Below are 26,079 nucleotides of genomic sequence, written 5' to 3' on the forward strand. Positions count from 1 at the left end.
AAAAAAAAATCAGTTAATAAACTAGTTACTTGTTTTTTATCTCTATAAATAAATTCACCAAGTAAAGTAGATTTGGGCTCTCTTGCTTTTTGTTTGAGGTGAAAAAAAGCTGTTCTTGAAGGTTTTTGAGCCATGGATGAAAGTGGCATTAAATAAAATAATTTCACTGGAAGCTTTTTATTTATTTATTTATTTTAGTAAGACATTGTCCTGAAGAGGAACAGCAGGGTTTTGTGAAAATTAAGTAGTGTTGCGAAAGTCCATAGGTCCGTTTTGCTGTTGTTTTACTACTGAGCCATGGGTACTCTACTGGTAACATGACTAACTTCTGCTTCTCAAAGATTTGTCAAGGGAGCTATTACCTTTTTGCTGAATCCGGAGAAAAATGGCCCATCAGCAGAAATATTGCTATGGGCAAAAGCATTCAAGTAACTTAATGGCTGAAATCTAGTTCAGGATTCTGAGGAAATCTCTCCTGAAAAGAGAACTGACATTCAAATCATGATACAGAACTGAACAAAAGCCTCTGCTTTATGCAACTCTAAATGGCCAAATACTGTTCTTACATTTGTGTTAGGGATTTATATCACTAGGCAGAACAGGAAGAGGCAAAGGCAGATGGTTCACCACACAACTATATTCAGTCTGAGGGTGTATGAGTCTATTCTTCTCTTATAGAATTTTACTTTTCTGTTTTGAGGGCGTTTACTCTTATTATGAAAGGATTAAAGCCTAAATAAACTTGTGGGAGAAAATAAGGCCAAACAAGATAGTTACTGAAGGAAAACTAAGCAGAGGGGGATTGCAAGAGAAGGAGTGAGGAAAAACCTCTCTGCAGACTGGAAGTCTTTGGCTCACTCCTCTAATGAGAGCTTCAGACCCTTTCTTCATATGGCAACACCGTGCTGATTTCCAGCTTTCTTAGTTCCCTCTGCCTTGCCTCTGTGATCAGTTGTCAGTAATGTGCTTTTAGGCAAATAGAAACTTCTGTGACTGAATGGTGCAGGAAAAAGGTGCTGTTATAAATTGCTTTGGTGTGGAATGATTAAATTGCTTGACATTTTGACAGTCTGTCAGTATGATTTTATTATTTCAGTTTGGGATTTGAAAGCTGAACAGTAATTTGTAGTTTTAGCTCAAAGAAAAGTACAGAGAAATATTTTAATTGCATTGAAGTTATTAGAGTTGACTGAAAACAAAAGTTGTGTCCCCTATTCTACGTTAAATGGAAGATCCTGCTGTCTTGTCAATCTGGGATCTGACCTTAGTAGTAACTCTACTTGATTTAAACTTATTGGAGGGCACTGTGATTATCCTAACCTCTGAAAACTAGAATGCTTTTGAGGGTTTACAATTCTGTGATGTGCTGGTATCCTACTGGAAAATTCCCCCAGTACCCTTTAAATTGAAATATGTAAAAGTTTCTCTGTGGGACTAACATAAACAGTAATGATGATGTTGTCCAGTTGGTTCGGTGTTCACAGCAGGAAATAAGGGAAAAATCCTGTTGTTCTTTTATATGAAATCTTATGTCTTGAGGGAGTAATTTCTGGCTCTGACGATAAAAGCTCTTTATTGCAAATAAGGGACTTATGAAGGAGGTTTAGCAAAGACTAAAATAATGAAATTGATGATGCTCATGAATCTGTGCACCCATCATATCTTCTGTTGCTCTCTGTAGGAGATTTGTTCCTCTTTCTTTGCTGTGTAAGAAGGATGCATTAGTGTCAGTGACTGTAAAGCTCATCAGAATTCTTTCATGTTGTGTAAAAAGTGACCTTAAAAACTGTAATTCTCTAAAAGAGTTTTTATTAAAGATCAGCTCATTGAAGAGCAGGAATGGCTACAAAAAGCCTGTAAAAAGATACGGTTAATTAATCCTTTTTTTTTTATTTGTAGAAATGTCTCAATCTCTTATCATGTTAAAATTCCAAGGGCTTCAGTAGATTAGCCTTCTAGATTGGTACAAGGAGTATTTTCATTCTTGTTTGTGGAACATGCAGTCTCTTACAGAAACTGTTTTTCCTGCAGAATTCGTAGCAGGAAAGACCCAGTCACTAGTGCAGAAAGCATGTGTTTTTAGTGCAAAAGCAATGGTATAACACACTGCAGTGTTAGAACCTTTTCATGATCATAGAACAAGTGAACTTGTTTTTGTTATCAATTCTGGTTCTATCAATTGCAGGTTCTAGTATTACAGGCCAGATGCACAGGACCATTGTGTGTTGTAGCCTATGTTAAATAGATGGTCAGGCTAATAGATATTTTTCTAAATAATCAGAAAGTGTTTGTTTAGCGCATTCTCCATCTCTTGTAACTTTTCTCAGTAGTTAATTGCTTCCTTGAGAGTATGTAATCTTATCATAGAGGTTGTTTAGTTTTAACTTTCAGCTGATTAACAAGTTTATCTTTAAAAATGGTATATTTGAAGTGTCCAGGATAAGTGTTGTTTGTGTTTGGAGACTGCAATGTAATTATTTTTTCTTTTAAGCCTGTATACTTTGATTCAGTCTCTTTTTGTCACTGATACCAGTTTTCTGTTGTTTTTTTGTTTTGTTTTGTTTTCTCATTATCAGCATTGAAAAATACATCAGATAACTTCTGTGACAGTGAGAGGTATGTCTAGTGAGTTTGCTAGATTGATACTGTAATTTAACTGAAAGCAGGACTATGTCCTTATGTGAAAGACAGCTGGCAGTGAGAAAAGTTTCTGTCCTGTCTGTAAATGTAGTTTTAAACATTTTTTAAAGTAGTAGATGCTGGTGAGTGCTGATACATTTGTTTTGCTGATATCCTTTCTACAGTGTTTACTCTGCTTGCGTGAGAGCTAAACTTAGGCCAAGACATAGAAACCTAGTACAGCATCTTGTTTATTGAGACAAATTCCCTGGTACTCTGGTGTTCAGTTACTGTCCTGTTGGAGTACAGGCTGTGTGGCTAAGGACAGTCCAGCTCTGAGTTGAAAAAAGTTCATCAGCTAGAAACGGAAGTGGGACAGGGACTTGACCAATTGCTTCCTTGTGGGATGACTCAAGTTGGAACTTTCTATGACCGTGTGTTGAAAGAAGAGTAAGTAAAAAAGAAAAAAAAAAAAAGGAGAATGCATCAGTGTCATTGTACAGGGCAGTGGTGAGACAATGTCTACAACATGAGATATCATAACACTGATTGGTTATCATAGATGTGGGAGATGGCTCCAGGGATGATGTAGGACTTGTTGTGTAGGAAGAAATTAAAAGCGCTTATGTTTTGCTTGGTAAAGCAGGCCAGAGGAAAATATGCATTATGTTCTTGAAGATTGTTTCTCCTGCACCAAATGTTCTTAATTTGACATCCATTTGGAGCCTGAAATTAAATTAGATCCATGTTATACTTGTTAAAAGCAAAACAGACAAAGACCTTGGCACCCGTAGTTGGCACCACAGCTGTTTACGGTAAGCCAGCAGTATGTCTCTCATTCCCACTTCCATTTATTGATGGATTAAGAACAAAGGGAAGATTTTCTTGAAAAGCAGGTCTTGATAAATTAATGGACTGTTTCTGCTGGCCTGAGGTTCTTTGTATTAAATGTCTGAAAAAATGGTGAACTTTTGTATTGTCAAGCAATATTTGTACAACTCTGCAAAAGACCATCTACAGAGTTTTAGACAAAAAGCCTTGCACATGGTAGCTCCCACCCATGGCTGTGGAAACTGTACAGAACATGGAAGGAGTGGAGAGGGTCCCCAGATTCCTCCAAAGAGAAGCCCAGACCATCTAAAAATTTTATCAAAAGGGAGTGATCTTCTTTAATGAGTTAGAGAGAGATTTCTTTTTCTTATCTGTGTTCTTATACAAACTCTTAGAGGATACTGTGTTTGTTTTCAGCAGGTTTTAGCAATGCTTGTAGTATGCAAAAAATGTTCTTGTGTTACGTCCAGTTTATTTTACTTACAGTTTATGAGCATTGCTCTTACTCTGCTGTTTCAAGGAGCTAGTAGAGATACCAACAGGTAGGGTGGGTCAGATTAATGTGGGTGATAAGAAAAAGAACTGTTGCCCAGCACTGTTTGTTCAGTAGCTGTGAAGTGAGGAAGGAGGACTGTAGTTATGAGGGTGAAGTTTTTTTGAATTTTTTTTCATTTTTTTTTTTTTTTTTTTTTTGCTCTGTGTAAGAACACTGAGGAAGAAAGTGTTAGCTCTTGATGTCATAAAAGAAAACAGCTCTGTAGTGAAATTGCAGACGGAAGCATCTGTTTGTAAGGTGTGTCTACAGAGGTCGGAAGATCAGAGCAGTTGTGAAGATCTTGCATTAGCAGCATATGGCTTGTTTTCACATTTCATGAAGGAATCACTGTCACATCCAGATCTCACTGAGTGTAAAATCTTTTGTTTATTTAGAAAATCCTAATGAAAATATCAGTGTAAACTTGATTCTTTTCTGGAGTTCTTTCCCTTTGATCATTTTCCATCAAGAGAAAGCATGTCTTTTCTGCTGCCTCTTCCAGTTTTTTTTTTCTAGGGAGCATCTGGACCACTCTTCTGCATATAGAACAATTACCAGGCAGCCGATCATTGATAGGTTGTATGCAGAACACCACTGGCAGTTCCAGTGCTGCCTTTGAAGTCTTTCAGAGAACTCAGTTTTCTTCCTAGAGTTAGCTGCCCTTCTGGTAAAGTGGGCTGGTTTCTTCCTGATAGACTTTACTTGGAAGAAAAAAACCCTCTGAGATTTAATTTGTAAGAGAGGTATATTGTGAGCCATGTCTTCAAATATCATTCCAATTCTAGTTCTAACCTCTGGAGTTGCTTAGGAAACTGAAGAAAATCCTGGCCTACAAAATGTTATCTGTGCTTCCTGTTGAGGATTGCCACTGGGATTCTATTTTCTGTTCATGTTATGATGGGAAATGTATTATCAGTAGAAGGATCCTTCTGAAACATTTGACTAAATAAAAACCTTCACACTGCCTGTAAATCTTTTTGCTATGTGATTGTGCGTTGACTCTTACATTCTTGAGAATACAAGCGTCCACTTTGAACAAAATCCACAGGGCAGGAGTTCACAGAGCAAGTCTCAGTCCCATTCTGGGAAACCTGAATGTTCAACCAGATTTAACTGCTTTGAACCCATTGTGCTTGAATTACTTGTAGAGAATGACATGTTTGTGTACAGTAAACTCCTGTGCAAATACCATGGTAATAACCAAACATACTTTGCCTATTGAAAAAAGTGTTCTTTGGGAAACAGAGTTAAGAACTGTGGAGAGGCAGGAAAATGAAACAAAGATGCTTGCTCTTGTGGGGGTTTTCTTTTGTGACTTATTTTCTAGCAGTATAATAATGGGAGTGAGAAAGGAAGGCCTGTTGTGGAAGGGAAGATGGATCTGTTTTTCTTCTCATCCTGGAGATCTATAACTGCTTTAGTGGTGCTCCTTCTTATAAACAGAGCCATTGCTGAGATGCCAAATCTCTTGCTGCGTGAGACGACATATTAATTCTGAACTTACTGGAATGAGTTATTTAGTTTTGTGCAGGTTATTTTCCATGTCAGAGCAGAAAGATCTCTTTGTACATTCTATTCTCTTTTGGGATTATTTTTTGTAATGGGAAGAAGATGGAAGAACATCTCCTTGGACCCTGTCAGAGCTGCTTCTGATGATGTTCCAGAGAAGAGTGCCCTTGTCACAGTATGCAGATGTGTTCCTCAGTTCTTTCTCCCCCTGCCTTCCTTGGCTGGGTTCCAGGAGATCCCATTTTACTTTGAATCCTTTGCTAGCAACCAGTGCAATCCATATCAGCACTGCAGGCTGGGCAGAGAGCTTCTGAAAGAAGAATATGTCACAACGTAGAGAGAACGTGTAAGGGAAATAGTTTGTTTCAGCAGGGAAGTGGGTAAGAAATAATGGGTAGAAAGCATGCAAATTCCTCTGCTTAATTGAATTATGTTATCACTGCCTAACGTTCTTTCAGTGTAGAAGTTTTGGTTTTTTTTTTTTTTTAATATGATGCAGATTCAATCCTTTATTTATTATAAACCCTGCAATTTTAAGAAACATGCCAATCTTAATTTGCCAGTTCTTGTAAGTAATTCTAGGAATCAGCATCAATCTAACACTCTCAGCTTTTGTTCTTGGCAAGTTGCTCTGCCCAAGTTATTCTGGCTGGCTTTCATTCCCACAGCATGCTGGTTCTTGAGAAGCAGCAAGTGCTTATATCTTCCTTTCTCATTGTTTCCAGAATGCACGTAAACCCAACTTCCCCAGAAGATTTTCTCCTTTTTTCTTGAACTTTGACTTTTTGCCTAGTTAAATCTCAGTTCAAACTCTGTTCTATTTAAGTTTCCTAACCAAACAGCTCTCACATAGGGCAGAAGTTCTGACCTGCTTTCCATCTGAGGGCTGTTTCACCTGCTAACGGATCAGTGCTCCTGCCTGCCAGAACTCCTTGTCCCATGGCTGGTAACCACACAAACACCTTGTCTGCATTCCCAGCTGCTAGCTCCTGTCTGTAAACCTAGGCAAGCACCGTCATCAGCTCCAAGTGTTGTTGTTCACCTTATATCATGTCTGGGCTCAGCTCCCATCTGCCAGGAATCGTAGTTCTGTGTGAGTCGGAGAACCGACCTGAAAAAGAGCAGACTCTGAAATTACTGCTTTCACAGACTCTATTGACTGTGAGGTGCCTTTTTATCAATGTGAACATGATGCAAAGATGGTGAGGGGTTTTTGTTTTGTTTGTTCTTTAAATAATGTCATTTGAATGTATATCAAACTTCTAATTTCATGGCTGACAAATTTAGGATTGTGGGTCTGAGATACGTCTATGAATGTTTGGAACTGGGGGGTTTCAGAAGAGAATTTGTTTTTTGTGAGCCAAGTCCCATGCTGGTTACTTATTTATGCAGGATGCGGAGCTTGCATGCTAAAAGGCCACACAACAGAAAATTAAGTGCTTGTTCTACAACTTCTGTGAGGGAAGAACTGATTCAGTAGAGGCAGAGTATGGCTGTTGCCTGTATTTTTTTCTTGTTTTGAAAAACCAACCAACCAGGAAATGTTGGGGGACAAAGAGAAGGAGAAACCTCTTGCAAGCTTTGTAAACATTGCTCTGGACGTTCTCAATAAATGACTTCTATTTTCCATAATTTCACAATAATAGTCAAGGCAGGTAATGAACTGTAATTTAATAAAATACTGACTGGCAGATGTTCCCTCAAAAATCAGGGAAGAGTACCATTGGACTTTATGTGCTACATCAGCAGATGTTTCTTCTCTCTAAGCACCAGGTGGCATTGTTACTGTGATTATGATCAGATTTTTCCATTTTGCTTTTCTACCTTTCATCTCATATCAAGATGACTACTGATACTCCTTTCTGAAACACTGTTTTTTGTTTCTATTAAAAAAAGTCTGCTTGGCTAAAGCCTGGCTGAGGGTCTAAATTTTTTGGTACGTACAGATGAAGACTCTTTTTCAGAACCTTCGTACAAGTTCTCAGGTTTGCAGTCACAGTGTTATAGTATAGAATGTATGTATCACCCTATTTTTATATTATATTTTGCTCTCTCCCTTCCTCTCTGCTCTTATAATTTTGCATTCCTTGAGCAGAATTCTTGCAAGCTTGATCTTTCATGTTTTTATAACCTACTCTTAAAGAATCCCGTGTGTACTCAATTGTTTTTTAGTGTAATTATATATTTATTATCACAAGGAACATTGACCAAGGTTTTTGTATTTCCTCCTGTTACTGCTATTTACAGGACTGTTTTTCCTGCTTTTTACCTAGGTCCTGTGTGCAGCATATGTGTATCATCCTTTGGAGCAAGACCAGTAGCAATCTTCAGTGGCTTTATGGTGGCTGGTGGCCTCATGATGAGCAGTTTTGCACCAAACATATACTTTCTCTATCTTTCATATGGGATTGTTGTTGGTAAGAAACATCTCCCTTTCATATAGAGACTTAGAGCTTTTTAAGTCTTGGTTTAGTAATCTGAAAGAAGCTGATTCACAGAGGCAGCTATAGTCTGGGACTTGAGTTACCACGGAGTAACTTACTTCAGGGTGGGTCACACAGCCTGTTACCTTGTTGTGAAAGACAAAGGCAATGCATATGTTCTTCGGGATTTAAAAGCAGTTTGTTCTCTGTTAATATGATTACTAGAGATGGAAATACTCATTTACCCTGCGAGAGGGGTAGATTCAAGCAGGTCTTCTGTGGGTTGGAAGCACTAATCTTAAAAGAATAAAATCCCTTCAGGAATTTTGTACTCATGTACTCATTCTAACTTAGTAAATTAGAGATCATTAAGGATCAGTGCTGTTCTCCACATAACTGGTTTGAACCTAAGGTATTCTGCTAAGGGCATGAAAGTGCTGTTCTCCTGGTGGGAGCGGGGCTGTTTCTTTGCTGCAGAGGGCTGCTGTGGGTGGTTATCAAATTTCCAATTAACTGTGTCAAGAATCTAGACGCCTTACTGGCCATCAGGACCCAGCAGGGTGTCCTAGCTATGGTACAGTGCCATGCAGACAAAGCTGTATTTTGGCCCAGGCCAGCCATTTAACTGCTTCCACATAGCATAAAATGTGAGCTGGTGAACTGCTCAAACTGAGCCAGCTTCATGCAGATTTGGCAACTGGGATTAGCTGTAGGGAGAGAAGGTTTGGACAGTGCTGGCAGCCAAATACCAGTGTCAGTGTGATGGGTGCTGAGCCAGGTTTAAAAGCATCTCTGTATCTGGGGTACACCACATCTAGGGAATAAGCAGATGTTCATTTCCCTGAATACAGTTTATGCCTTATTTTTCTTTCTTTGCAGGACTTGGATGTGGCCTTCTGTATACTGCAACAGTTACCATCACTTGCCAGTATTTTGACAAACGCAGAGGCCTTGCACTTGGTCTGATTTCAACAGGTATGATTTTTAATTGCTGTTCTCTCTAATTTTTCAGTGCTAACACAGCTAATATTATTCTGGCAGTAGAAAAACAGAGCATTATATTTTTCTTAGTTACTTCCTGAAGTGAAAGCCTCAGTAGCAATGAGCATGTAACGGTCGGCTTCAGATAAATTAGTAACTACATCTGCAGTTATATGGTCATGTGGATTATCCATAGAGATGAGAAAAGGCAATTCACCAAAATGAAAATAGATTATGAGTAGCTTGGGCTGTGTTCCATGAGAGTAATACCAGAGGAAACTTTCTACGCAGCTCTCTTCTTTCTCTTTGTACTTACACAAGATTATGGATAAAAGAGACTGGAGATATAAATATAAATGCTGGATTAACATAATCTCTCATCAACTATTTCCTAAAAACTAGAGTTAAAGTTTGGGCTTAGTCTTGTTTTTGTTTTCCTTTTCAGTATAAAAGGAAGATGAATGTCTGAAAGCTCAAAGAATGTTCCAAAATCTCATCCCAATTTTTATCCATGCATGTGAAAGGGATCTTAGAAGAATGAACCTCTGATAATAGAAGGGAAATTCTTTGAAGGCTGCTGAGCAGCCTTCCTCAGCCTTTAGGTTGTGTGGTGTTGCACTTTTTACCAGGAGAAATTAACTTAATGAACCAAGTAGAAATAGTTAAAGAAGTGTACTGTTCCACAGCTGTCTTTCTGTGTTGTATTGTGTCTTTGATCCTTTTTCTCAAGCAGTGGTTAGTTAAGAGAGGCCTGGTCAGTACCGTTAGTACTCCAAGTTATGTACAGATGACCTACACTGGTGTAATAAAGGGGAACCACTACTGCATTGTGCCCTAGAAATACTTTTAGTGGCTTTTATTGGGTTTGTAGGCAGTTGGCTGTGGGACTTGATCTTATTTGAGTGTTAGTTCATACATTCAAGTGTATGGATTACTTTTATAAAACCTAGAGATTCTTCAGAAAATAATTAAAAATTTGTCTTTAAATTGACTTGAAAAATCAGTGCTTTGTATTTGTGAGTGGATATCCATTGATTATACAATGAATCTATGCTCACTTTAGCAAAGAGTGCATACTTTACATTGGTACGATTGCACAAAATGCTTGTGCTCCTTGTAGTTGCTTACCCTTCAATATTTTCTTCTGAGTAGTCAGATTTCTCAAATGCATGTTTGGACCTGTAGGGCTTCAGAAGTGCCTCTGGAGTAAATTTACCTGTAGGCTCTGAGCTACTCTCTTTAAACACCAGATGGTCACCTGCTGTTTGTAGAAAGGCTCTTGGTGAACCACTGGTCTCCTTCTGCCTTAGAGGAGGCAGGTGGCAGCAGTGAGGAGAAAGGAGAAAACGGTCTTATGTGAAATTCTAACAGAACTGATTCAGAGTGTTACTGAACATGGTATCTAAAGGGATATGTGTATAATTTTCATCAGATACTGTCTGGGTTCTACTTGTTTCTAAAAGTGTCTGCTGGTGTTAATCATAAATTCTCCAATGTTTTGAAAAATATTGTGTGCATAATCAATCAAGAAACTTAAACAGGGAAGGTAATCAGTTTATTAGATTGAGAATAGAGGAGCACAAATGACTTCTGCATTTCAACAACTACAAAATATGCTGTCACAGGAATGTTAATTTTTTATTGGTGAACAAAGTTCTCAGTTATGTTATTCTTGTTTTATAGGCTCAAGTGTTGGACTCTTTATATACGCAGCATTACAAAGAGAGCTTATTGAGCTGTACGGACTGGATGGTTGCCTGCTAATAGTTGGTGCACTTTCTCTAAATATATTAGCATGTGGCAGCTTAATGAGACCATTGGAGTCATCTGATTCCCCTTCAACAGAAAAAGCACGTATAGACAAAGTCCCAGATCAATACTTTGTTTACCATGAAAAAGAAAAAACTGTTGAAGAAAATATAAGCATCCTTGAAAAGGGCTACACTGATGAGAAATGCACAAACAATGTGCCTGACTACAAACAAGATAATATTTTAAATAAGAATGTATTAAGCTCAATAAATGTAAATGAGAAAGACACTTATAAAAAGAAAGTTGTGGAACAGACAAACTTCTGCAAGCAACTAGCTAAAAGAAAATGGCAGCTCTATTTGAACTACTGGGAGGAAACTGTGGTTCTTTTTAAGAACAGAGTGTTTTCAGCTCTCTTTTTTGCCATTTTGCTCTTTGATATTGGTGGATTTCCTCCTTCTCTGCTCATGGAAGATATAGCAAGAAGTGCAAACATCAATGAAGAAGACTATCATATGCCCCTTGTTTCCATTATAGGCATTATGACTGCTATTGGCAAACTTATTTTAGGAATACTGGCAGATTTTAAGTGGGTTAACACATTGTATCTATATGTACTTACATTACTAATGATGGGAGCGGCCTTGCTTGCAATTCCATTTGCCAGAAGTTACTTCACATTAGCAGTGCTTTCTGGGATTCTGGGTTTTCTGACTGGGAATTGGTCAATTTTTCCATATGTAACAACAAAGACTGTGGGAATTGAGAAACTGACTCATGCTTACGGGATACTGATGTTCTTTGCTGGACTTGGAAACAGCCTCGGACCACCAATTGTAGGTAAGGTCAAGTTAAAATTAACACGAGATTATCAGAACCCCGTTTGTATGTGGGTAGTCCTACTTCGTTCTAATAACAATAGAAAGATGATATAAAAATCTTAAAAACTAAACCCTGTTTCTCCGGATTTTGTTCTGTTTTTGGCTTTGCTTAAAAGCACATTTCATGTGTAAGTGGTCATAGTGTGAATTACATTTAACCTTTTGTTTTATCCCCATGATTTTCCTTTGATTTACAGTGCTGTGTTCTGTTTAACTCTTCACTGATGCTCTTCTCTTTTATTTTCACCCTCAGGTTGGTTTTATGACTGGACGCAGGAGTATGACACTGCATTCTATTTCAGTGGCTTTTGTGTTTTACTGGGAGGATTTCTTCTGCTGTTGGCAGCGTTACCCTGCTGGAATGCCTGTACCAGTCAGAGCTCAAAGCTGCCTCCAAATACTTACTCCTACAAAGTTGCATCTAGTGCTTAGGTGACAACTGGAAAACACTACTTTATGCCTTTTTATATATTATATAGCAAAGGATTTTAGTAATTTTTCACTTATTTATGAAGTCCAAAAATCCTTATCTACTAGAAAAATTGTTGCTGTTTATATTCAGCTTTTTTTTCTTTTTTTTTTATCCTTTTCCCATCCCCTTTTTTTAAGAACAATATTATCTTATAAAATCTTATTTTGTCTACTGTGCACTGTGTTTTCTGCCTTTGTCTACTGCAATTTCCTCTCAGCCTGTAATAGATATATTGTGCTGTATTATTGGCTGTACTGTTTTTGTTGTTGTTGTTTTTTAAGGGATAGGGAGTGTGGAGGGTTGAAGACATCGAAGCAAAAATGAAGGCCTATTTCTTATTGGAGAAGACTGGTATTTCTGTCACCTTTTGTAGGTCTCCAAGATGCACAATCAGACTTTATGAAACAAACATTTGCCTTATGAGAATATAATGCTATGGCAAGGTGCTCGTAACACAATGTTTAGATTAACCTTCTGACTTCTTAAAGTTTCTCCAATTTACAATTAAGTGCCAATGAGGGAGGAAGAACAAAACCATCCTTCTGTTGCATTAATGAACTTTATGATGAAAGTAAAGATTCTTACTACCACTGCGACTGAGGACTATGTTTATAATTATTGCACTTTTGGTGAAGTTTGTTTATGATACTGTTGAACCAAAATCTTTCAAACCAAGGAATAAACATGATTTTTGAAACCATGTAAAGAAATGCTGACGTGGTTATACAAGTTGAAAGTGTTCAGATTGAAGTTGGAGATGTGTTCACAGAAGCCCTCAGGTGAGTGTTTCTAAGCAAGTTGCTGCAGTCTAGCAGTACCAGGGGCATCTCTTGTTGCACAACTGCAATTAGTTGGCTGGGCCTGCTGAAGTGAGCTTGTGATGAGTCAGAGAGCTTTCAACAAAGAAGATTTGACTGAAAAAGGAAAAAATGTGATACTAATCTTATTTTTGCTGCAATTTTCTGAATGGATATAGCAAGAAGAGAAGCAAATAAAAGGGATCAATACAATATGTGCGGGAGGGATAATAGAAGAGATACGTTGGTGAGAATTGCAACACTGGAATGCCAAGCAGGCCCTGAATGAGCTCCTGGAACTGCTGCCCTGAAACTCTCTCACTGCAGTCCAGCTCCATATGCCTGTGCTGCTTTTTGCTTAACCAAAGGTCGATGTGACTTAAGGGATGCTGTGTGAGGAGGAGGCTTTTCCTGAGCAAGGCAGGAAGGCTCAGCTGGGCCTGCTCTGCTTTCAGTGCCCTGTGCAGTAGCTTCTTTGCTTCTCCCACGCCGTTGTTCTTACATCATAGTCATAGCAATCTCCTGTCCACCAGTGGTACATCCTGTGTGCCTTGGCTTCTTGTAGGCTTGAAGTTTACTGGAACATATTGGGAAGCCTTGTACGAATTGGATGTTTTTAGTTTTTCCTGATTTACATACTGCTCTCTGCAGATGCATGTGTACTTCTCTGCCATAGTATGTTCTTCAAATGTGTGCTGTGATTCTAGCTCACAAATAATTCTTAAGATAAAAAGAAATGCACGTAATGAGCAGCCTTTGTTGTCAAAGTACTATGAAGAGAGTCGCTATTTTTTCAGAGCTAGTTATGCAAGAGTCAGATATCCCTTAAGTGGGGCAGATATAAGAGTCAGTGAAGTTCCCTTTTCTGGCCCAAGGTGGAAAAAAGCAGGTTGCCTTCAGATATTTTCTGCTAGCTTTCCAAGACTCTTATTTCCGTTTGTATTAAAGTCTGACAAAAATAACAGTTCAGTAATCTGGCCTTCTGTTCTTTCCTCCACATGTCAACTGGGTGTAATGACTGTTCTTTATTTCTTAGATTTCTTATTCAATGCATGTGGGGGGAAAAAATATTGAGTACTCATTATATGCAGAAATGCAGCTCCAATTCTAAATATGAGCTCTGCAAATCTGAAGTGGATTTGCACCTGTAGTCAGCTTTCACTGCACTCATGTGGAGGTAGTAACATTCTATGCATCTCAGAGACACTGCAGTGGTATATCGGATGTGATCAGGATGTGTGTGCCTACACGTTAATATCTTAAAAGTATTTCACTTTCTGCTAACAGTGCATTCTGAATACGTTGAATATGAAACTGGTGTTACGTTATTATTTATTAGTTTCTGGAAAAAGTCAGCTACAATTAATGTTAAAGATTGGGCAACGTGTAGTGCTCTTCTGCAATGGAAATAGTGTCTATAATTAGGCAGCTTAATGTGTTTGGAAATCTGGCTAGTGATTTGTGACAGTTTCCTGGTATAACATTATCCGTGTATGAGGAAAGAAGCCAGGCTGTGGAATGACCTTATATTGCCACTGCAGTCAGTGTGTTAGGACTGCTAATCCCAACCAGATGGTTGAGCACTGTGCCCATACTAACTGATAAACAAGAGCAAGGACTTAGTGTTTCAGCTTTCGCTTTTACTTCTCTAGTTTTGACTGGGGGAGGGGTAGGTTCATTTCAGGAAATGATTTTCAGGGATGCTTGTGTTCTGTCTGAAAGTATTTACTTCTGACTGGAAGATTTCATTTACATTGAACAATAGGCTCAAATGGGGTGGGTTTTTTGTTGCTGTTTTTTTGTTTGTTTTTGAAGGTTGCAGGATGGGTACAACATGTTTATCTTTGCCTCCTTTGTTTGATTGTTTGGTCATTAGTCTTGACAGGCTGTTAGAGGTAGGGAAATATACAGTTCTGCCATGTAGAATTAAATTCTGCATCTCCCTGAATCTTACCATTGTTGCCAGACAGATGTGGGACAGAAAAATTTCAATGCTTAGATAATTATTCTTCATTCTAAAATAAATTAATTGCTTATTACCTAAATTAATACGACGTCAGTCATGAACAGAACATTTATGTCCTTATTTGCAGATCTTAAGAAAATGTACTGCAGTTACCAAAACCCAATATAAATGAAACGACTAAGTTCTGTTAGATTTATAGTCTATTATGTGCCTTGCTTAATTGATAGTTTTTATGGTTAACTGCAAAAAAATTAATTGCATTCCTTTGGTAGCTGTTAGTTTGTTTTCCTCATGCTGATACTGGATTCCAGCACTGCGTACTGCCATTGAACAATGTACTGAGTAAGGGCTACAGATGACGTGCTATGAAAATTGGCTGAGATGGTGTGTAGTATTATACTGACATTGCAGTATTTTTTATAGAAAGATGTTTCAAAAAATGCTCTTTTTAAGGGCAAGTTTGATGAATATGTTGGGCTGAGTATGATGATGATCAGATTAAAACTGGCAAAGCATAAATGATACAGAAATTGGATCGATATCTCAAAGGGGCAGGCAAAAGCTTCTGTCTAGTACAAAATAGAATTCTTTAAATTCAAAGGACTGCTTTATTGAAGTTTTGCTGTGGACTAAAGGAATTATGCTAAAGACCCAAGTTAAAGGCTTGTGAGACTTCTATCCAGAAGACTCTCTGCTGCAGAACTAAAACCAAGTATGACTGGTATGAATGCAGACCTCACAATTTCTCTGCCTGCAGATGCTCAAGACTTCATTTAATGAAGGAATGGAGGTCTTGAACATGACGAGTAAAGGTGGGACAAATGACTTGGCTCCAGGGTCTCAACACAGATCTTTTCATTTGGATCTCCCATGTTGTATATGACCTGTATGTGAACTAGCATAAGGTGAGAGGCAGGAAAACAGTATGCTTGGAGCATAAGCCTTATTATTTATGGCTCCAGTCTTCAAGGAAGCATCCTTGGCATGCTTTTCTTGCTGAGCTGTTATGACTCTTCAGTGCATTTTCACAGGTGTTGCATTGTGTACCCATCCAGAAACCCCCTTGGAAATGCTTCTTTTTATAGCTGAGATTAGCTAGTTTTTTTTTTAAAGTATGGGTTCATGCGTAACTGCCTGCTTGGTAAACAACGTCATGCCAGCATGAGGATTGGACTGAGCTTGGAGTAATTTCTTTGGAAACAGTTATGGTCATGCAGCCTACATCATGCCCGGCTGTCTCAGACTCCAAGCTGAGCCTTACTTTGTCATAGTTAAACTTACCAAGATGTTTTCTTATAATTCAAATTAATGTGTTGTTTTGTTTTTTTTTTCCCCTGTTTCTCTCATTACAAGCTGAAAATCACCTGACTAAACTCTTTCCACTTTTGTTGGTGTCATAGTTCACATTGAAAAGTAAACATATTTTCTGTGGTTAACAGCAACGACTTAGGGATGTTGCTGAGTAACAAGATGAATGCCTACCCACCTGCTTTGTAAATGGCCAATGTTCAGACCAACTCTATATTTAGAGATCATATCTAGATTTTGTGCTTTTTTTTTTTTTTTTTTGATTATGACTTTAAAATTTGGTAACATGACATGCTTATCAAGTTGCATTGGGCCATGCTGCCTTCTGTTGGAATTAAATTACTTTGCTGTTTGGTTAAAATGTCCCTGGGTTACAGTGGCTGTCTCTGCTTTTAGTTACTTAGCTGTCCTTGCAAATCAGAGTAACTGAAATCATCTGATATGTTCTGAATTACAATAAATACCATGTATGAGGGCAAGTGTTCATTAAAAAAAAAAAAAACAACAAAACTTGTATTATTTAATATTTGCTCCAAATGAAACAGGATCACGTGAAGGTATTGTCACAGGATAAGGGACAAAAAGTTTACAAGACTAGGCATGACTGTCTGGTGTCTCCATAGGCACTGTTATTGTAGAAAATAGAACTAAATAGTCACTGGGCTGTATGGTGGCTACTGAAAATGGGGAGAGAGAGATGGGGAAGAGGGAATTCTCACACTGTGTACCTTGTTGCTTCAGAAATTGGAGGCTTTAATTTGAATATGACGGATTCGATTACTGAAAACAGGGTCTTCATCTTGCCTGGAATGGGGAGAGCTAGTGAAGTTGCTGCTGCCATGTGAGTTTCATAAAGGGAAGATGTCATTTTAGAGGGTCTTCCACCTTTTCTGAGTGCTAATTTTGCTCAAGAGCTAGTATCACTAGGGTGCAGAAGACAGAGTTAATGCTCAGGTGAATTCATTTGAAATGATACTGAATCAGTAAAGACTAAAGGTATCAATATGCTACAGGAAAGAATATAGATAGAAACCTGCCTCTGCCTGGCTTCCACATGTGTTTGGACAATGTTTATGGTGCAGGAAGATGCTGAAGTCTCCTCTTACTGTATTCCTGCTGTTTTGTTTTTTTTTTTCAGTTCCCACTTCAGATGTTGTTCAAGCTAGATGCAGAGAGCAGGCAAGGACTAACTGTGTTTTATTTCTTTGCAGCTTCTCAAAGATTTCTTCAAAGAGATAATATTGTGCTGGAACTATCATTTATGTAAAATGGCAGTATATTATGCCAGAGATGATTACTTTAAATAGATGTCCATAGTCCATGAGCTGTATAGAGCTGTAGGTGGGAGTCAGGTTTCTTATCAGCCATGGAAAATCATCAGAAAGTGGTGACCAGGTTCTAGATGGAGCCTCGCGGGTTGGTCAGGCTAGATGTTGCAGATGTTTCTTCTTGGGAGGATGACTGGGGTGGCAGGAAATGGTCTGGTCCTTAACAGCTTTAGCTAAAGCTAGTCCAGCATTCAAATATGATATGAAAATGAACAGATAGGGAACAAGCCATAATTACGAGTATTTTGTTTTGCTTCAAGTTTCATTTTTCAGATTCTTGTTTCTTGGAGAAGAAAACCTGGGATCAGCCAAAATGAAAGAACATTCTCCTAAGTTATCATTTCCTGATTACATTTGAATGCATGTTCAGTAATTGCTTTCAGTCAGCTTCATTCAAATATTGCTGTAGTGCCTTAGCAGAAAATCCAGGTGCCCTTAACTGCAGGAAAATACCCATAGCTGCAGCAGAGGCCAAATCTTATTGAGATGTTTTCTGTACTCTGGTGCAATTGTAATGCTAGAAATATTGACTTCTAGTGCTGTAAGCTAACATTCACTTTGAAGTGAAAAAGACAGCTTAGGAAATTTGGAGCAGAGAAAAATGAGGCAACCGTTAGCAAATGGCAGAGAAATCTGTCTGGAAAGAAGAAAAGGTTCTCTTTTACAAATACAATCCTTCATACCAAGCCCCTGTTCCCGAAACTTCTTTTTTGTGTGTGTGGCCTGCACCAAGAAGCAGGTTGAATATTTGTCTGTGGAGAGAGAATGGTTTTCTTTCCCACTAAGTATTTCTTTGTGTCTTTTCCAGTAAGAGATGCTGTATATACTGACATATGAAGTATGATAAGGAGCAGTGATAGATGTCTAGTTGCAGAAAAGCCTTTGCATCTATGCTCAATTTTTACTGCACAGAACCTCTACTGGTAAGAAATATTAACCCCAGCTATTTTGGAAATACTTTTCCTCTCAAATTTACCATCTGTGTCAAAGTTTGGGATTTACTTTCACTCAGTTAATTCCCTGAATATAGAGCTCAGTTATCAGCCTTATTCATATGCATTTTGAACTTTGTGATATGTCTTAAAAGAGTTTTAAATAACTCGTAAGTCTTGAAAAGAGCTTTTCTTCCTCCATACCCACAGCTGTTTTTCCTGATGCTTGTGCTCTTTAGCAGCAAGAGCAAGACAGTGCCTTTGATAATGAAGCAATACTGAATTTTGAATACTGACTTGCTTTCCCTGGAACAGCATTAAGAAATTTAAGAGATTTGAGTGCCAGATGGAGATTAGAGGAAGAAAATGAAATTGAAATCAGGAAGCAGGGAGAGGCAGGCTTCAGCTTACCTTCATACCACTTCTCCCCAAGTGGAGAAGAGCACTGTCAGCAATTGACCTGCCACATGGTGCTTGCAGTTCTGCAAAAAGTGCCAAGCCAGTATGCCATTTTCTAAAGCTTATGATTTTCTAAAGCCTTTGAAAGAAAACATGCATGAGTTTAAACAGGGGAAGGGGGTGCAGGGGAGCTAGGGTAAGTGATCAAGCATTCCTAACATGTGCCTCCTGCTGTTTTGTTGGACAGTTCTCCACATGCCTGTAATTCAGCTGCCTGGAAACAGGTTCTGCTGAGCCACTGCAGGGCACTAACACATTCACTGCCAGAGATGGGTGCAGATAGAGGAAAGCAACTGCAAACTTGCCAGGTGGGTTAATGTAGTGCTGCGTCTACAGTAATAAATAATAGCCTTGCCGTGACTCAGGAGATATTTGCTCAGGCACAACACTGGACTGGTACGTGCCTGGCTGATGGAGAAGGAGGCAGTTTCCTTGCACATGTCTGGCCAGGAAATGTACCTGCCTTTGTCCCCCAGGCATCCACATCCCAAGGAGATGAGATCCTACCTCATCAGCTGTGAGCAGAAATAAAATTGGGTTGGGGGGTGGGGGACATTGCTGTTAAGGCAGCTGTTAAGCTTGCCTGGTAGGAGGGATTGTGGCCTGTATACTGTTTCTACAAGTAGATGAAAAGCAATGCAACAGGGGAGAGCTGCTTTCTTGTCAGGACAGCAACATCTGACAATTGAGTTTGGTGAGCAGGCAGTCAAAATATTGTGATGGGGGATGTGTGGCAACCATTCTTTTAAGTCTATACTATGGCTTTTAGCAGCTAAATCATGGAGAAAAGTATTGTGTATATATATGCAGTAGTGATTAAAGTATAGAAATACCTTTTTTTTTCATGACTCATTTCTAGTCAGTAGTTATCTAATGTGTGCATTTTTCTCCTTCTGCACTTCAGTACTGATTGTCCCTCATGAAAGATCCAGTAGTTTCACCACCAGTTCCATCTAATTGCCTTTAAAATACAAGATTTTTTATAACTTACTCATTTTTCAGTTTCAAGTGGTTCAAGATTAATTGGAACAAAATAGATGACTGCTGTGTGTCTGTGGTGTCAATGAAACCCACTTTGGGGGCCAATAAGATGGGTTCATCTGATGGAAACTTCTCTGTATGTATCTGACTCTGAATGTTTTCTGTGATAATTCAAGGATACTTTTATATGGGGTAAGTACGAAAGAGTTGTCAAGCCCCAGATGTTGCAACTGTTGCATCATAGTGAATTTAGCAAGGGATCATGCTGTTTCCATAGAAAGAAAAGAGAATACATTCCTGAACTGGACAGTTTTAAAGATTTTGAACCAGGGAATGGGCAACAGAATTCTGTCTGTGTTTTCCTTCTGTTCAGACAAATCGGGGGGGCCTTTCGGTGTTTCCCGTCTTACTTTCTGAAGCTGTCAGCTGTAATATGTCAGCATGCTCTGATGGGTGCTGGCATGGGTTTGTGTGCCTGTCATGGTGTTTTATCCTATTTTTAGAAAGCTATATGGATTACAAAGTCAGGGCAATTGCATCCCTGCTTATGCAAGAGACTTTTCTTGAAGCTCCCCACCCAAAACAAACTGTGCTTTTCAAAATCGTTCTGAGTACAGCAGAGCAATTTGCTGGAGTCCTGTATGCCTTGCTTTACACCATCAGCTTCTTACGCTGTCTCATCTTGCCGTGCCTTCCCTGCTTCCCTCAGCTCTCACATGGTCTGCCTGGCCCTTTTTGCACTGCACTGCCCCAAGGCCCTGCACTGGGATGGGCAAGAGGCAGTGTTGTCATGGGTCTCACAGCTGCAGGGTACTGTTTGGGTACATGCACTGATTGGCCTGCTGGCAACTGCAAAAAAAAGCAGCACCTTTAACTGTGAGATTCTCTGAGATGCTGCCCAGTGGGCTTTTTCACCTGGCATTTGTTTTGGGATATGGAAATGAAAAGATTGTTAAAGTAGCTGAAATGACTTGGATGTTGATTATGTGGAATTGTAATACCCCCTGTTCCGGATGCCACACAGTTCATAATCTTCCTATAGCAACAGCATAATTTGGCATCTCTACCAGAGCAGTCACAGAGGGTCTGGATTATTTAGTACAGATGGAACAAATTTTGTGCTGTTTTCAAGAGTTGGTTAATTTGCATTTAGGCTGTTCTCTGACCTTCTCACTCAGAGAAATGGTTCTTCTTCACTGCAGTTATCCATGTGAAAAACAATGTAAAAGACCTACATGCGACAAGGCAACAACACATACCAGGGAATCATAAGTTCTGTTTTAAGATGACATGAGTTAGATACCAGAAGACAAGCAGTATGACTAAAACACAGCATTTTGCTGTGGACAGTGCTTTAAATGAGTGCTGCCTTTTCATTGGCATTGTATTTCCATGTATCCTTGAAAAAAGCTGCTGTGAAGCTTTCACTAGCTAATAAGGATCGTGTCATGGAAGGGCTGGCTAACAGTTGCAGTTGGATTGAATTTCTTTGCTTTAGATCAAACTTGGTTTATTTTTGAACCCTACGATTCTCCTCTGATCTTGAGCATCTAGCATCTGTGGTTTGCAAGTGACTCTTCAGCTGGGATCAGCAGGGCTGCATTCTGTGGTGTTTTCTTCTAACCCAGAGCCACTACAGTCTCTCCAGCTGGATCTGGTCCAGGGCAGGGCAAGTGGCTACCCATGCTGCAACCCCACCATGGCCTCTCTGCAGGGCACGTGCTCTGGCTGTGATGGCTCTTGCCCACCAAGAAGGGCTTTTTCTTCCTATCTGACTGCATGCCATGAGACTCCTGAAACTGAGCTTACTGGACCTTCAGAACAGGCTGCTTGCAGTTTTGAAGGAAAACTCTAACTGAACCATAAAGTTCCAGTTAATTATTTTTCTTCCTGCTGTTGTTTTTTGTTTTTACTGCTGCTGACAGACTATTTACCACAGCAGCTACCTCTGCCCTCTCCCACAGGGATACTGTTGTTTCTAATGCTTCTACTTTAAAAAAAAAAAAAAAAAAAAAAAAAGTTTTCTAAAGAAGAAAGTGAAGCTTTTATATTTTCTTTCCATGTTTATTGTTTTATATTCTTCCTCTCTTTTCAAGACATCAGCAGGCCTCAGAAGCAGCCCTCCTGAAGCTGGAGGTCATTTCCAAGTGAAAAAAGTACGAAAGCAACCCCTAGTGCTCCCCCAGCCTCCTTGCACCACCCAAGCCAGGGCACTGTCTTTTCTCAGTAGCCTTCCCCAGGTCAGTAGGGTGATAGGAGACCGAAAGTTTTGGTTTTAATTTAGATGCAGCCCTTGAAGTAAGGGTGGCTGCTCAGAGCACTGTGCATTGTACTCAGACAACAGAAGTCTTACAGGAATTCATTTTAATCAGAACAAGGGTTTGGGCTGAAATATGTTTCATTTGTCATGTGTGTGGCCTTCTGTTCTTCATACAACGTCAGAATGAGAAATCATCCCTTTGAACTGTGTTGCTTTGTATGAAAGGAAAACTGTTCAGGCCTTAGGTTTCCTTGCTGTGTCTGCAGTGAGGGTTGCAGGACCACCTCTGCAGCATGCCTCGTGTGCCCTCTAGCTGCTGCAGGCTGTCTGGAGAGCTGAAATATCTCAGTTTTACATAAACTTCACTTGCTGCATTCTGGTTTTGGACACAGCAGGCAGGTTTTGAAAACAAATTATTGGACAATTGCAGTTAAGGACACAGTAGAGAGCAAGTGGCTGATTATAGTCACTACTGCCTTGTTTGCACTGCTACTGCTGTGATGATCCAATAGAAAAAACTTGTGCATGCTGCTCAGGCAGGGAATTTGTTGCTTTAAAAGGTATGTGCTTAGAGTTTGAATGTTCAGCTGAAGCAGGGGGGAGCAATGTGTCAGCTATGACACATTCTGTGAAATAGAGAGAGATGGGGGGTTAGAAATGCTCTGTGTGGCAGCGAGCAGCGGGTTAGGGGTTTTTGGCTCAGGTTTTTGTTACTCTGTGGACAACAGATAGCTACCAGCCTGCAGGCACAGTTAGCTGGGGAGCTGCTGGCTCTGACTGCTTTGTGCTTTTTTCCATCCCAAAGGAGATTCAGTGCAACAAAATACCACTGTAACCTCTCAGAGATAAGCACTGGACAGCCACATTGCTGTGACAGAGAAGAGTAGTCACACCATGGGGTATTGCAGGACCAACACATTTTGTTGTCTTTTTTTAATCAGTCTTTTTGTGTGGTTTCTTTTCTTGAAGATAAACATCCATGAGCTGTACTTGTTTGTCCTGCTCCAGGGCCATCTGTTCTTGCAGCCAGTACTGTATCTCTGCAGTTCATCTGGACAGGGCATTGACGCAGACTGTGAGTGAACCCTCTCACTGCTACTAGTGGTTGCAGAGCTGTAGTCATTCCCGTCTCAGTCATCATTTCACAATTGTGCTTGGAGGTGAGGCATAGAATGACTGTCAGCTGCAGGCAGGACATGTGCTGCCTGGGGGTATGGTACTACCAGCCTGGGTGCTGCCTGCAGGAGCAAGAGCTTGAAATTGGTCATTTCATAGGGTGGCAGTGCTGGAGGTATCCAGGCAGGTTTAGGGCCTCTCAGACAGCTGTAGCTATGGGCCCAGGTGGAGCATATCAGTGGTGATGGGATGCTGCTCAGCTGGCTGGACACCAGGAGGTAGTGATGATGGGGTCTCCTTTCTTGCTGTTCTGGGGAAGGCTGTGCTGCTGCTGGAAAAGTGACATCAGCCCCCTGTTCAGCCCATGGGCAGAGCATGAGAGAGGTCCCTGTTGCTGTGGCTTTGTGTGCAGGCCAGGATGGCAAGAAGGGCAGGAGGGAGCTGAAATGGTGTTGGGCTGTAATCTACACAACTGTTTCTCTTGCAGCTGTCTTCTGAGCCTTTTCCTTCACAAACACAAAGGGAGAGGGCCCTGTTCTTCACTTTCCCAGAGCATGTTCAAAACCCTGTTTTTCTGGTGCTGGAGGAAAGCCTAGCTGTTGCTGCCTGACAGGAGGACAAGGCAATAGCAGCACCATGCTTGCATAGTCTTCTCTTCCACCCCAGTGTCTTGACAGAAAATAACAGAGGGACTTTGAACAAAAGGAAATGTGACACACTTTTTGTTCCAAGCAGTCACCTTGACACTGCTGCTGTGTACCAGAACTGGCTGTCCCTTCACACCTTGCACTGGGACACTGATACTAAATGGGCTTTGGGGGAAACTGTCTGGACTGTGGAATAGCATGTGAACCATGAAACGAAGAGATTAAATGCCCATTGGGGTGGCTAAATCTGCTAGCATCTTCTGTTGCAAAGCAAGGTAATTGACTGATACTCCAAGTGCTAAAAAACCCAGATCTGGAGAATGCTGAGATAGCAGTGTGAATATGAACCCTGCTTACTACAGGTTTGGCCATGTCCTCGCTGCACCTGGGTGTAACGGTGGTAGTGAATGTGCCCTAATGTGAAAGCAGGGTCCTCACATGTGTGCCCTGTTGATTCACTCCAGATGATTAGGAAAACCTTGGATCATAGGCAAGAAAACTTTAAATTGAAGCATTTCCAGAGAGCAGCACTGGACCTTGTGGAGAGGTAAGAGGGCTAAAAATCTGTATTATATTTAAGTGATACTCCCTCTACTAAGGAAGACGGACTTTCCATCTGTACTTAAACCACTGATTTGGTGTGCTGATGGAGTAATTCATTTTTGTAGCACCCTAGAAAGGAAGTTCCTTTACTCCGTTTATAATTTTGTGTGTTTATCATTTGTGTTTATTGCTTTCTATGTACCTGATTACAAAATTGACTAAATTTGTGTTAAGAATCTATCCCAGTTACTTTTAATGGCAACATTAACTGCTTTGTTTTGGCTTATTTCATAGGATTGAATTAATATCTGAAGGAATTATAATACTGTGTGTGTTGTTCTTAACAGCATCTATGACTTTATTTCTAAGATTGGATGGATCCTTGCTCATATGCTTACCAAGATGTTTGTGTAGGTGCTATATAAGTGTATACCTATAATACGCATATGCTGTGGGCCACCTCAAAACATTTTACTGCTCCTGGCAGACAGAACAGACAGCAGGCAATATGAGTATTTGCAAATTTGCATTGGAAAAGCTGCTCAAAACTAAATATCAAACATGATGTATGGGTTTTCAGGAAGCTGTGCCATTGTGTATTAGGTGCCATGGAGACATCTCGTAATGGTAATACACCCGTGAACTTTTGCAATATGAGCCTGGAGGAAAGTGTTGGCTACAAAGAATTCTCTTCTGCTAGGAGTTAACTTCTACCTGGGACATGCTCGGGGTGAAACTGCTGATGAATATGATACTTAGCAACTGTGCTGCGATAAGTTAATTACAGAGGAACAGCCTGATGGATGCAGTTTGTCTTGGCTGCACTGCACAGACTTATAATGGGAAGAAAGGTGATGGTATCTTCCGAGCAGCACAGCTGAAATACTGCTATACTCCAGGCTAATATGGGAGCAAGTGCCTCCCTTTCAGTCTGTGTAAGTGAAATTACGTCTGGCTTCGTGGGTCTCTCTCATGTCTTCTCTCGTTTTCTGAGAAAGATGCTCTTCTTTTCTCAACTCAGTTGTTGTATCTGAGACTTTTAGAGTAAAATATCATAGATATTTTTAATATAGAGACTTTTTTAACGTCACAACTTATACAGAAAAAATGTTTAAAATACATTAATTTTTCTATGCTTTTTTTTTTTATAGTAATCATTAGCTCTTTAGCATTAATATCATGTTCTAACCTTGCATATTATGTACTGAAAGAGCAGAATAAGGTTTAGTTTTTTCAGTTTGTGCACTTTTGCCATGGCAACAGAGCTGAACAGAAGCCAAGTCAACAGTGCCACAAGCCAGAACTTGAAGGTGTACATTTTGTAAGCTACTTTTGCTGTAGCAATTCAGCTACGAATCTGTGAGAAAGTCTTTCCTTTTTCCTTTTGCAGTGAAACATAGTAATAACAACATAATATATAATATTATATATCATATATTGTAAAATTATATAATATTATATATAATATAATAACATAGTAATAACAACATTTAAGAAGGTTTTGTAATGTGTTAGGATGGCACTATTAAAACATAAAAATCAGAATCCCCCTTTAAAATGAAATGTGGGTGCTTGTTTAAATCTAAAGATGCAGAACTGATACCAGCATGTAAGTCTGGAAGGTTTGGGTTTAGAATTCTGCTTTCTGTGCTGTGTGAAGCTTTGAATAAATGAGTCCTTTCCTATGTGATAAAGCATGGCCTGCATGAAAGAAAATTGAGAACAAAATGCAGCATAGT

At 39.6% G+C, this 26,079-nt stretch overlaps 2 protein-coding genes across 11 annotated transcripts in view; both read left to right on the top strand.

Annotated features, from left to right (window-relative positions):
• SLC16A9 (solute carrier family 16 member 9) overlaps window positions 1-12,703 on the top strand; it is a 23,871-nt gene extending 11,168 nt beyond the window's left edge. For all 6 annotated transcript variants that reach the window (XM_042818396.1, XM_042818400.1, XM_042818398.1 and 3 more), the window contains 4 exons: window positions 7,768-7,911; window positions 8,797-8,892; window positions 10,582-11,490; window positions 11,785-12,703. In XM_042818396.1, the coding sequence (XP_042674330.1) occupies window positions 7,768-7,911; window positions 8,797-8,892; window positions 10,582-11,490; window positions 11,785-11,963 (1,328 nt within the window). In that variant the 3' untranslated portion in view covers window positions 11,964-12,703. The remainder of the gene's footprint in view (window positions 1-7,767; window positions 7,912-8,796; window positions 8,893-10,581; window positions 11,491-11,784) is intronic.
• Window positions 12,704-12,705: 2 nt separating this feature from the next.
• Window positions 12,706-26,079, top strand: part of LOC122160132 (protein FAM13A-like) — a 32,482-nt gene continuing 19,108 nt past the window's right edge. For 3 of the 5 annotated variants that reach the window (XM_042818402.1, XM_042818403.1, XM_042818407.1), the window contains exons 1-6: window positions 12,706-12,782; window positions 18,211-18,325; window positions 18,981-19,101; window positions 19,796-19,966; window positions 23,638-24,344; window positions 24,921-25,275. In XM_042818402.1, the coding sequence (XP_042674336.1) occupies window positions 25,246-25,275 (30 nt within the window). In that variant the 5' untranslated portion in view covers window positions 12,706-12,782; window positions 18,211-18,325; window positions 18,981-19,101; ... (1 more) ...; window positions 23,638-24,344; window positions 24,921-25,245. Of the gene's footprint in view, window positions 12,783-18,210; window positions 18,326-18,980; window positions 19,102-19,795; window positions 19,967-21,794; window positions 24,345-24,894; window positions 25,276-26,079 lie in introns of those variants that run through there. The other 2 variants (XM_042818404.1, XM_042818405.1) reach the window with 2 other exon arrangements.

The sequence above is a fragment of the Centrocercus urophasianus genome, unplaced genomic scaffold (genome assembly GCF_019232065.1).
Source record: "Centrocercus urophasianus isolate 14NV4802_14NV808 unplaced genomic scaffold, USGS_Curo_1.0 seq_17, whole genome shotgun sequence".
In the NCBI taxonomy this organism is placed as follows: Eukaryota; Metazoa; Chordata; class Aves; order Galliformes; family Phasianidae; genus Centrocercus; species Centrocercus urophasianus.